General features: G+C 62.5%; 1 protein-coding gene across 4 annotated transcripts in view; it reads left to right on the forward strand.

Moving 5' to 3' along the window:
- The window catches only part of CACNA2D2 (calcium voltage-gated channel auxiliary subunit alpha2delta 2), a 194394-nt gene that overhangs the window by 163534 nt on the left and 18244 nt on the right, over positions 1-12616 (forward strand). For all 4 annotated transcript variants that reach the window (XM_080606304.1, XM_080606306.1, XM_080606305.1 and 1 more), the window contains exons 6-11: positions 5923-6061; positions 8871-9002; positions 9107-9164; positions 11217-11267; positions 11361-11460; positions 12421-12579. In XM_080606304.1, the coding sequence (XP_080462430.1) occupies positions 5923-6061; positions 8871-9002; positions 9107-9164; positions 11217-11267; positions 11361-11460; positions 12421-12579 (639 nt within the window). The remainder of the gene's footprint in view (positions 1-5922; positions 6062-8870; positions 9003-9106; positions 9165-11216; positions 11268-11360; positions 11461-12420; positions 12580-12616) is intronic.

Here is a 12616-nt window from a genome sequence, read left to right on the forward strand (position 1 = left end):
GGGAGGGAACAGGGAGGGTGGCAGCTCCGAGCCCAGGGGACACAGAGCAGGACTGAGCCATCCGTCAGGCTGGGCAGGGCTTCTGCTGTCACTGCAGGGCAGGGGACAGGGGACCTGGACGTCCCCGCTGCCCACAGCTGGCCGCTGTCACCCGGCGCCAGCTCCCTGCTGGTGCCATTGCTGCTGCCCGGTGAAACCCCAGCCAGTTTACTTCCAGCAAAGGTAACGGAGAGAAAAGGAGATGATGCGGAAATAAAAAAGGAGGGAGATGATACCAGAAGGTCTGAATCGAGCTAAATAGCGGTCTTTCCATCTTTTCTTTATTTTGCCTCAATTCTTATATTTAAATTGAGTAGGATCTTGCTGAAATGAAGTTAGTTCTGATAGACAATGCCTATTCAATGTAACTGGGACTTATTCACGAGCCTTATGCCACGTTTAACAAGGGGGAGGAAGAAATGAGCTTCCTATTCATTTTGCTCGCACTCAGCTCCACTATCTTCCTAAACAGATTTGGGATTTCGTAGTGGTTTTTAACAACTGGGATAGCAGAAAATTTTCCTGGGGGACCACAAGGCTCTCCACATGTTTACAGAAGCAAAGTTTTCACTGTTTCCTGCTAGCAAGGGATGCAAAATTTATCCACGGAGAAGCGTTGAAATCAGCCACTCTCAGTTGGGTATCACAGGCAGAACAACGCAGAAATGAAGCGATTTTCAGTTTTTATTATTCCGCGTATGGCAGGGGATGATGCTGAAATCAGGCCAGCGTCCTCGGGGATGTGCCGTTCTCTGCTGGAAGGGTTTCCCAGGCTGTAAAGTGGGGTTTCGCTGCTGCAGTTGCAGAGTTGTCCCCATGGCACAGCAGCACCCATCGGGGGCTGGCGTCCGCCCTTGGCGGACATCTGTGCAAGCCCCAGCCCTCGTCCCCATCCCTGTCCCCTGCAGGACCGGTCCCCCTGCGGTGCCCCTGGGAGCAAACCTGGGCTTCGTGCCGGGTGGCTCTGCTGACCCTGCGGCACCGAGAGGTGGCAGGGCTGGAGGGGGTCCTTGCTGCAGCCGCGCAGAGGGCTCGGAGTCATTTCTGTGCTGGGAAATGCAGATTTGTGCCAGCTGAACATGCCCTTGGGGGGGGAGCAGAATTCAGCGCTTAAAGCAATTAGAAGTCGGATGTTTTCCTTTTGCCACCCTCTGAACAGAATATTTTCACTTCTCCAAGGCAGCAGTCCGGTCTGCTGGTGCAGGGGGATGGAGGGCTGCAAAAAGAGAGGAGATAGGGCTTCTTGACCCAAAACGTTTTGTTCCTGTTTTGGTAAGAAAAAAAAAAAAAAAAAAAAAAACTTTATTTTTTTTAGGCAGGGATAAACAGCAGGGATAAACAGGCAGGGATAAAAAGCAAGCTAAAAACTGTTTTTTGCCAGTCGGGAGCTAAAGCTGGGTTTTCCAGGCAGCTCTTCCTGCAGCAGCCCTGCTGCAGAACGACCCTGAGCACAACCCCATGTCCGTGCGGTGGCTGCACTGGGGCTCGGCTCCACCACGCTGCGCTCCTGCTCCCCTTCCTCAGTGGGACATGGGGAGAAGATGGGATGAAAAATCTCGTGGGTTGAGGTGAGGACAGGGAGATCGCTCACCAGTTCCTGTCACGGGCAAAACAGACTCAGCGCAGGGAGACCGATGGAATTTATTGCCAGTTGCGAACGGACGAGAGCAGTGAGGGCTGAAGGCCAACCCAAACCACCTCCCTCGTCCTCCCTCTGCTGCCTCCCCCCAGCAGCAGGGAGCGGGGCTGCGCTCAGTCCCCAGCGCCGCGTCCCCGCCGCTCCTTCACGCTCACCGCCTGCCCTGCTCCACGTGGGGTCCCTTCCCGAGCCGGTCCCGCGTGGGCTGCCCACAGCCCGCAGCTCTTCGAGCACCGCTCGGTGTGGGCCCGCACCGCGGGGTCTGTCTGTCGGGAGCAAACGGCCCCAGCACGGGTCCCCCCCTGGGGACGGCTCCCCCGGGCCTCCTGCTCCTGCGTGGGCTCCTCCACGGCCACGCCGTGGGGATCTGCTCTGCGGGGTGCCCGGGGGCTGCAGGGGTCAGCCTGCTCCACCGTGGGCCTGCTGCCCTGGCACCCGGAGCACCCCCTGCCCGCCTTCCTCCCTCGCCCCTCGCCAGCCCCGGCACCGCGGCACCGCTCCTCGGCTGCACAGAGAGGAGGGAGGAGGGGGAACGAGCCCTGAAATGTCAGCAGCAGATGAAGGGTGTTGGAAAATTTAATCTTCCAACTTCCTCGACTCATGTGACATTTGGATTTCCTCCCGATAAGCTATCAGCCCGAGAAGTTTCTTTCTTTTGCCTTTTTTCTTTTTTTTCCTTCCTCCCCACCCCACCCCCCCCTTCTTCTCTCCTCTGGCTGGTAATTTAAAAATAAATGGTCTAGAAAGATCTCTAAACAGTACCTTTGGCAAAGATTAAAAAAAAAAAGAGAGAAGGGGGATAGGGGAGCCGGCTAGCAGGAGAGGCTGATTGTTATTTATAACCTGTGCTGCTGTAAAAGCAGGAACGTGGCTGGAGAACACGCTGCCTCTCTCCCTGGCATTAAATAGCTGGATTTCAGGGAAAGCTGAGGAATTTAAGATGGAGAAGGGCGCTTCTGCACTTGCCTGGGGTCCCTCAGCCGGTGCCTTAGGCCTTGCTGTGGGACCAGAGGGCAGCCCCGCAGCCCCCACCTCGCTCCCTCCCCACCCCATCTCACCTCCCAGAATCCGTCCTTTCTGGCAAAAGTAACAAAAAAAAAAAAACACCGCTTCATTTTCTAGCTGAGGCTGAAACGCTCCCGGGCCCCAGGGGGAGCGGTGCGTGCTGTCACCGTGCCTCTCCTCCCCGCCACCTTGCGCGACCTTGGCGCTGCTCGGGGCCGGCTGTGCCCCCGGCCCGCGCGGAGCTGCGGGGCCTGCAGGCGACCCGCGGCCGCGTGCTCGGCGTGTTCATCAGCCGGAGCAGTCACGGCACCTGGAGGTCCGCATTTCGCTGGCTTTTAACGCGGATCGGTGGGAAATTTCCACAGATGATATTTCGGGGTGATCCGCCCTTGCTAGGGGCTGGGAGCCTGCGGATAGGATCAGGGTGCCGGGGTACCCGGCAGGGCGAGGAGGGACGAGGCTGCGGGGCCGAACCCACTGGCCGCGTCAGCCGGGCGTTTGTCATCGGCGCTGACATTTGAACAGCCATCATTAGCGGCGGTGGCTCGTTCCCATGGAGATGCACGGGGGCGTTCGCATCCGCTGGAGCTGCCTCGCCGAGGCATGGCGGGGCTGTGCCAGGTCATGCGCCCCGAACCCCAAACTGCAGCGAGGGCCGGTGGTGTCCTCCGAGGGCCAGCACGGCACGGCACGGCACGGCACACCTAGAGCCGTAACCGCAACCCCGACAGCCCTTCCTCCCGCCCAGCCCCGGGAAAGCTTCGGGCAGTGCTGGGGCTCCGCTCCTCTGTGCCCCCCATCCATCGGGAGCAGACGGAAAGGGAATCGCCAGCGGTAAAATTTGGGGTAAAACCTGCACAAAGTGCTGGCTCCCGGGTGTTCCTCACTGATCTGGGGAACATAGGGGAGAAAAACTAGAAACAGACTGTGGCTTTCCACCCAGCTCCTACAGCGCTGGAGGTGGTGAAAGTTCCCAGCGCGACGGCTCCTCGCTGAAGCAATAAATACGTGTAATACTGATGCATTGCCAAAGAAAAGGCTTCTAGCGGGGTGTATCAAATAAGGTATTCAGATCCGTATCATCTATTTATGTTCTGTTGGACGTATCGTAACATTTCAAAGATAAAATAGATGTTTTGCAGTCCTTGTGAAAGGTAATGATGAGAAACGCTGCAAAATCCGGCTAGGGACCCGCCGAGGTGCTCTCAGTTAAAGCGATGTAAATCCAGGAGAGCTTGAATCGTTTTCTCCTTTGTTCTAATATACCAATTTAGTGCGGGATTTCTTCTCCTGGCCCCATTCATGTGGTTTCCTTCAGCCCAATCCAGCACCGAGGTGCTGCTGTCCCTGCCTGGGCTGGCGATGGCTTCGGGCAGCTTCATCTGGGCAGCGATGACCCCGTCCCAGGAGCCAAATTCCGCCTGGCTTCAACAGGGATATCTCAGTTGGGGTCAGGAGATTTATGGATAAAGGGTACATGTAGCTCGGATAGCATCAGCTCGCCGTGGGTCTGCTTGCTGTATGGGTGTCAGTGATGCATGAAGTGTCCTATGTACAGATAGCTGCGTATTTGTCTCCGAGATCTATACATATGCCTCTTTACGGCTACATGAATGAGAGCAGCCAGACGGCACCGAACCTCGGAGAATACAAATTAGCCCCTCGGATGTGGGTGATATAAGGGAATAATGATAAACACGGGACCGGGAATTATATCCAGTGGTTCCGGCTCTGGTGACGTTGTGAATAAACTCGACAGTGAGGGGGGAATAGTGGGGAATTGATGTTCCTGCTGGCGGGGGTGAGGCTGGGGGTCGCCAGGGCTCAGGAGGAGATGTTTGGGTGGCCAAGCAGAGGTTCGGGTGCTGCAGGCGCCCCGGGGCAATGGCATTGTCCAGCATTTGCCGCATCCCTCCAAAGCCCGTTCTCAGCCCCTAAATGAGGCCCGGTGCTTGCGGGCGGGCAGGGAGAGTCCGGTGCTCGCAGCAGAGAGCTGAGCCCCACGTCAGGAGCACGTTTTTGGCTGGACCCGCTCTCTGGGTATCACGCGGCACGGCCGCGGCCTTTTTTCAGCCGAGGGCACCAGGCGAACTCTTCTGGGGCTTTGTGGTGGGTCAGGCAGCCAAGTTCGTTCTTTTTCTCAGGATTTACGTGAAATGGAGAGTGTAATCTGGATTTCAATCTCAGCGACGTCGCTCTGGGGAGGCAGAGCCGTCCCCTGCCTGCTGCTGGGCTCCCTCAGCCGTAATTGAGTTCAGCATCTTTCCGGGCGGCCGGCGGCCCCGCGGTCGCATCGGCTCTGCGGCGTGCTGACACTGCCGATGCATCTGCTGGAATTAAAAACCAAACCTTGCATATCAATCCTGTTATTCGCCCGAGCTGTGGCGAATGGTTTTGCCACCCTCACAATGTCAGGGGAATGTCACCGCCTGGGCGTCTGTCCCAAGCTGTCACGGGGGAGGTGGCATCTCTGCGCGTCCTCCTGTGACTCCGGCTCTTTTTGGGAAGACGCTGGTGGGAGAGCTGATGGCTCCGGGGAGCATGAGGGGCAGCATCCTCAGCCTCAGCCTCCTCCTGCCCTGAGCCTCTCACAGCTGGTTGCCAGCAGCTGTCCCAGCCGCTGTGCCCTCCTTCCCCTGCCGTCACCTCCCCCTGGCTTTCCTCGCCCCGGCACGATGGCAGAGGTGATTTCTGCAGCTCTGTAGCGAGGTTGCTCCGTCTCTTCTCCCTCCCTCCCGCCCATTGCCGTGTCCTGCAGGCACGGGCCGAGGTCCGCCCTGTGTCCCCGGGGGCACTCGTGGCTTGGGCAGGGGACGTTCCCGTGCGGCAGCCCAGGGCCCCTCCGCTCGGTGCCGGGGGAGAGGAGCGGCCGTGACGGAGGGAGCGCGCTCCAGCGCCAGCAGTGGGGAATTTGCCATCTCTCCACCATAATTAAATATTGTTTGCATTGCTTATTGACAGAGCGTTAAGCTGCACTCCGTTTTAATTTGTTCTTTGATAGTTGCCTTTTGCTGCTAATTGATTTTCAAGGCTTTTTTTTTTTTTTTTTTTTTTTGCCCGGGTGGGTTTTTTTTCTGGTTTCAGACCTGCCGTGCTACCAAGCTCGGTGCCAAGGCTAAGGCGAGCTCAGCCGCCCCAGCCAGCGCTGCCGGTCTGCGCGGGGTGGGCTGGCGCTGGCTTCGGGTGGGGGCACCCCGCACACGTCCCCGGTGTCCCCACACGCTCTGCTCCTTCCCCAGGACGATCCTGATGGAGAAGAGATCGAGCGGGAGAAGTCCAACTCCCTGAAGCTGGAGTTCACCGACGACGCCAACTTCAAGACCAAGGTTAACTACTCGTACGCCGCAGTGCAGATCCCCACGGACATCTACAAAGGCTGTGAGTGCCCTCGACCCGCTCGGCTCTGTGCTGCGAGGCCGGGCACAGCCTCCACATGGCCGGCTCTCGGTGCCACAGCCCTGGGGACCATGTCCCCGGGGTCCCTGCCAGGCCCAGTGGCTCTCAGCCGCCGTCCCCCAGTGTTAGGGACCCGCTGGGTCCCTGCGCTGCAGCAGCTCAGTGCGGACCAAAGAGGAGCATCAGGTGTTAGGGGTTTTTGGGGAAGGGGTGGAAAGCAAAGGAGAAACGGTAATTATGGTGTAAATCCCGCTGCGCCCACACGGCCGACGCGTGGCTGTGATCCTCCCCGTAGGAGGAGGCTCAGAGCAGGAGCAGGAGACGATCAGAGGGACAGAGCAGCTCCGTGCTGGGAGCAGCTCCCGAGGCGGGGGCTCCCAGCTCCTAAAAGGGGGCGAAACGGGGCTGAGCAGGGGGAACTGGGAGAAGCAGGTACGGGTGCTCGCTGGGTTCAGGCTGCTTTGGGCTGAGGCTTTGGAAGGGTAGGAAGGGCAGGTGAAATCCTGCAAGAAGGGCTAATTGTAGAATGGGGTGGGGGTCTGCAGTCCCACGGCAGCGCCCCTGCGGCTCCCTGGGGACCCCAGAGACCGTGCTGAGGTTGGCGGTCCAGCCCTGGAGCTGGGCAAGACGGGGGGAGCGGCGTGCACCAGGGTGGCGGGGGGGTGGATGGATGCACGGACAGACGGATGGCTGGATGAGGGGCTTGTGCAGGACGACACGGACGTGCCACACCACCTTGTGGTCCCGGGCCGGGCTGGCGTGTCCCCACCGGGAGGTGACGGTCCCCGAGCTTCTGGAGCTCTGCCGCCTCTCCGTGCTGCGCTGGCACGCGGTGGCGGTCGGTCTGCATTTCCCTCTAGCGGCTGCTCCGCACAGAGCCGGGCACCGCTCCCGGCCGGACCCCGGCCTCCCGCAGCCCCTGGCCGCATCCTGCGCCCAGGCACAGACCCTGCTGCCGGGGGGGGCCCCCCCTGTACCCCCACACATCCCCGCACCCCCTCACCTCCGCCCGGCCCCTCTCGGTGACACTTGGTGAGCGGACAGGGGCCGAGCTCGTGCTTCTGTCCTGCACGCTCGGAGCCGCGTCGGGTGGAACAGTTTCACCGCGTCGGCATCACCGGATGAGAAATTGCAATTAGTTTTATTAGCTAGCCGGCACAGGCTGGGCAGCTAATGAAGCAAATCCTGAGAGCAGGGGGAGGCAGGGCTGGGAAGAACTAGCCATTACCCCGAGCCCCCCGCTCGCCGGCCGGTGCGGTGCCGATGCCCGGGCAGAGCCACGCCACCCCCCTGCCTGGCTGGGACACGACTCGGAGAGCAGCACAGGGCCACCGGCCTGCAGGGACGGCGGGTGGGCTGGGGACACCGGGGACACGTCCCCGCGGGGCCCACTGGAGAGGCGCTATCGCTCCCTGGCACGCTGCTGAAAACCCTGCGGAGACGCCCTCCGCCGTCACCCCTGGCTACACACGCAAATTACATCCTATATGTGCTTTATTTACTGTGCCACTTTTAATTAAAGCCGCAATCTCTCTCTGGCGGGGCGGGGCTGGGCTCACCCTGCTGGGCACGGGGACGAGGTGGGGACGGGGACAGGAGGGCGCAGAGCAGCCGCACCACGGAGCACCTCCAGCCGCCCGAGCCCTGCGCCCTGCACCCTGTGTCACCTGGGGTGGCAGCTCCGGCCCTCACCCACAGGGACAGGAGGTGTCCCAGGCTCGTTGGTCCACACACCGGGAGGGCTGCGTCTGTGTGTGTGGGGGCTGCGTCCCTGCACAGGGAGCGTAGAGGGGCGGCGCTCATGGACAGAGGTGTAGGGGCCGTGTGTGCACGGAGGGGTGCAGGGGCCGTGTGTGGGAGACAGGACATACAGGGGCTGTGGCCATGTCCCCGTGTAAAGACTGAGTATGCACACAGATCCCACGTAGAGGCTGTGTTTGTGCACAGGGATGATAATAGGGGTTGTGTGTGCACAGGGAGGGTACGTATATACATAATATGCATATATCGGGAGGGTGTATATATATCTATACATATATATAGGAATGCGTGAGCCTTGGTGGCTGCCCTCCTCCGCAGAAGTCCCTGGGCTGCGGCCGTGTCCCAGCTGTGGTGGCCGTGCCCAGCCCCGTGCCGGGAGGACGCGGCAGCCTCCCGGTGGCACAAAGCACGTCCCATGGCAGGGCCGGCCCCGAGCCACGGAGCGGCTCCAGGGAACCCAGCGCTGCGCGGCCCTGGGCTCGGAAATGGCTTGGGAGCTCGTGGCAGGAGGCACGTCTGGCTGGGGTGGTCAGCGGGATGTGGGGACGCCGTGGGGCTCCCCAAGAGCTGGGGGTGCCAGGAGGGTCCCCGTGCCCACGGGGACGTCCTGCTGTCCCCACGTGCTGCCCGGCAGCCTCCCCGCGCTCCACCGGCCCCGTTTAATTAACCACGGGCGGAGGCTGCCGGCAGCTTATCTTCTGCTTTAATAGCTGAATAATTTAAAGCCTCTGTTTGCTGGCATCTTAATTGCTTTTGCGTCAGGTGCGGGGGCCAGCGGGAATGCAGAGCAGGGCCCGTCCGTGTCCCATGGGTGGCTGTCCCTGGCACTGGGCTGGCACGGTCCCAGGAGGCATTTGCTGGAAGGAGGGTGACACCAAGGCAGCGGGCTGGTGCCACCGGTGCTGAGCCCCGCAGGGGACAGGGGGGACACGGTGACAGCTGCCAGGCCCCTCTGGGCTCCTCCTCGGGAAGGGGCAGAAGGGACACGCCGCAGTCCCCGTCCCCCAGCCGCCCGCTCTGTGCCTTGCAGCCACCGTCATCCTCAACGAGCTGAACTGGACGCAGGCGCTGGAGGACGTCTTCATCGAGAACCGCAAGGAGGACCCCTCCCTGCTCTGGCAGGTTTTCGGCAGCGCCACCGGCGTCACCCGCTACTACCCCGGTGCGTGGCGGGGGCGTCCCTCTGCCCCCAGGGTCCCCCCGCGCGGGGACGGCGTCCCTGGGGAGATGGCAGCGCCTCGCTCACCGCCCGCCTTTCGCCCGCAGCCACCCCGTGGAGAGCCCCCAACAAGATCGACCTCTACGACGTGCGCAGACGGCCCTGGTAAGGGGACAAGGGCCGGGGGGGGCAGGAAGGGCCCCCTGCCCCCCCATCCCCCCTCCCTGCCACCCCCCGGCACGCCAGACTCCGGCTCCGGGAGCAGCCAGCTCTGTCCAATTTTCATTTCACACATCGTTGGCATTGGAAAATGGATACAATAACACAGGCAGGGGCATCCAAGCTGCAGCTTTCATCTCCCGCTCCCCTCCCCTCTTCCAGCGCCGGGAAGGCAGAGGGAGATGGAGAGATAAATCCTTAGATCCAGATGAAGCAGGTAGAGCTGCCCCCTGCCCTGCACCCCCGGGGCCCCCCGCCGCCGCGGTGCGAGCATTCCCGCAGCGACCCATTTAAACGGGGAGGCGAGCGGCTCGCGAAGAGCCGAGCCAGAAGGGACAGCGCGATAAACGCAGAGACAGAGCCAGCCGGCGCTGAAGCGATAGCTGCGAGCTCCGATTCAGCTGCGCACCGAGCTGAGCGTGCCGGAGCCACTCGCCGTCAGCCCAGGCGGACGTGCCCGCCTGGCAGCGCCAAGCACCACGGGCTCGTAGAACAGCCGAGGTGGAGGGACCCACGGGGCCATCGAGTCCAACTCCTGGGCTCCCGAAGGGCCACCCAAAAACTTGTTGCCCTGCCCGCCTGCGGCTGGGGGCTCAGCGATGCCAGGGGTCCCCCTGCTCCCCAGAAAACATCCGTCCCCCTCAGTGCCCATCTGCGCCCCGTTTCCACCACGTGTCCCCGGCAGCTCCTCGATGTGGGCAGAGCACGGAGCTGGCACGTCCCGGCCGGAGCATCCCACGGCCCCGTCGTGCCGCGCCTGGGTCCCTGCCCAGTGCTGGGCTTTGGGGACGGGGGGGTGCCCGCAGCCCTGGCACCCGGCTCCGCACAGGGTGCAGCCTTGGCCAGGCCCCCTCCTTGTCAGAAAATTAATGGTCCCATTATTCAGGTTAATTATCTGTGATTTCTCGGCATTAATATTAACTGCTCTCTGCTGTGGCAGCCGTGGGGGCTGTTAGAGGAGGGCTGGGTGTTCTGGGGGCTGCTGATGAGGGTGGGGGCTAACGAGCTGTGCCCGGCTGGCGCCGTGCTCGCCCGCCTGGCCGCGGAGCAGTGGCAGCACCCCTCGGGGTGGGGGCACCCCTTTGCTCTCCACCATTGCTCAGGGCTCCGGTGCACCACGCAGCCCACACCACGCCCGTGGGCATCCACCCCGAGAGCCCTCTGTGGGGCACAGCAGGTCCCCAGGTCTTGGTCCCCAGGTCCCCATGTCCCCAGGCCTGCCTCCAGCCCCTGTGGGACGGCAGAGCCGTCGCATCGCCCAGGACCGCCAGCGCCGCTCGCTTTCCTTCCCCTCCCTTGATAAATGGCCCCATTAAATAAAGCCTTTTCCTGCGGAGCCCTGGGTATTAATCTGAGCGGGGCACCCGGAGATAAATGCGCTGCCACAACCCATTACGAGCAGCATCTTAGTTTGCGGGGAGCCCAGCGGGGGGAGCGGGCGGGTGCCAAGACCCCGCCCGGCTGCAGCCACCCGGCAGCCACCCCAGCGCCAGCGGGGAGGGCCTGGGGCTCGGGGGCAGCAGGAGCGGGGGCGAGCAGCAGAGCCCGTCCCCATCCCGTGCCGGGTGGCACCGCCGGGCTGGGGGCAGCCCCAGGACCCCTCCGCATGGCAGGGAGCCGCCCGGCCGCCTTTGAGGGGCGAGGAAGGTTTCCCTCATTGTTTGCAGGGGGGATGATGTACGTGTTATTATTATTTTTCCTCCTCGTAGCTAAAAATAACCTCATCAGCCTGGCCTTTGAAGCTATCGGGGGAGGGGGGGTAAATAGCATCTTAATATGGATGCGTGTGTCAGCATAATCAGCGTGCAGAAAAGGGCCCGCGATGATGGAGGAGTTTAGCATTTAGAGCTCGTTAGGCTGGCGCGGCAGCAAGCGGCGGGCTGGCAGCACCGCTCCACGTCCTCGCCCCGGCGGGGTCGCGGCACGGCTGCGCTCGGGGCTGCACGCAGCAGGGTCGGGACCCCCCCCCCCCAATACTGACCCCTCTGCGCCCCGCAGGTACATCCAGGGCGCCTCCTCCCCGAAGGACATGGTCATCATCGTGGACGTGTGAGTACGGCGGGCGGGCGGCGGGGCTGCGGGGACCCCCGTGCCCCCTCCGCCCCGCGCTGCCGAGCCCCCACCTCCCCTCTCTGCGGCCAGGAGCGGCAGCGTGAGCGGCCTCACCCTCAAGCTGATGAAGACCTCGGTGTACGAGATGCTGGACACCCTTTCGGACGACGACTACGTCAACGTGGCCTCGGTGAGCGCTGCGCCCCGCGGGGCCCCCGGCGGCCCCGTGCCTGCAGCCCAGCGCCCGGCCAGGGGCTGGGCAGGGGAGCGCAATTCCTTCGCCAGCACCCCCAGAGCCCGCTCGCCAGCTCAGGAGCGGCCGCGAGACGAACCCAGGGGCTCGTCCGTACGTGGCGGTGGGCAAAAACCGCCTCGCTCGCAGGGCACCTGGCGGAGGTGCCCCGGTGGTGTCGGGCAGCCGAGACGTGGCGTCGGCTGCCCGCGGCTTCGGGAGGGCCGGGCTGGTGCTGCGCGGCAGATAAGACAATCAGAAAAGTCCTTTCTGGCCTCAAAATCCAGGCAGGATGAATTGCAGGGGCTTTTGATGGGCAAGGGGGAGAGGAGGGCTGCGCTGAGCAGTCCCTGCCACAATTATCCCTTGAAGATCTGGCGAGTGCTGTTTCTTTTGATGCCTTTTACAAGAAATCCTCCAAAACCTGCTGCTGGATGCTTTTCAGCTCAAGGGCAGCTCAAGGAGAGCCACAGCCCAGCAGCAGCCGCAGCCCTGGCGCGCTGGAGGTCGGATCCTGAACCCAGCCAGGGCAGCCCCAGGCTCCAGGGCTGGGGGAGACGTGCTGGGCCGACCCCTGCCCCTCACCCCACATGCCCCTGAGGGGTCTCAGGAGCTTTGGGGAGCGCTGGGCATGTGGTGGCCATCACCCCGGGGACACCGCACCCCTGGGTGCAGCCTGGCCACAAGCAAAGCCAGGGAGGCACGATGGCATCGGTGGCCGATGGCTTTGGCTTCTGTGACTGCAGTGACTGCAGCAGGTTGAGGTCACCTCGGTGTCCCCACTCATCCCACTGTCCCTGTGCCACCAGGACACTGCGCGTGGGGTGCTCCAGCCCGCGGGTGCTTTGTGCCCACCGGGGCTGCCTTTGGGTCCCCATCCCCTTTCCGAGACCCGCCGCCCTCTCTTCTCCCTCCCAGTTCAACGAGAAGGCAAAGCCGGTGTCGTGCTTCAAGCACCTGGTGCAGGCCAACATCCGTAACAAGAAGGTCTTCAAGGAGGACGTGCAGGGGATGGTGGCCAAGGGCACGACCGACTACAAGGCCGGCTTCGAGTACGCCTTCGACCAGCTGCAGAACGTGAGCTGGGGCCCGGCGGGGAGGGCAGCGGGGCTGC

This window comes from Anser brachyrhynchus (genome assembly GCF_964034855.1).
Source record: "Anser brachyrhynchus genome assembly, chromosome: 10".
In the NCBI taxonomy this organism is placed as follows: Eukaryota; Metazoa; Chordata; class Aves; order Anseriformes; family Anatidae; genus Anser; species Anser brachyrhynchus.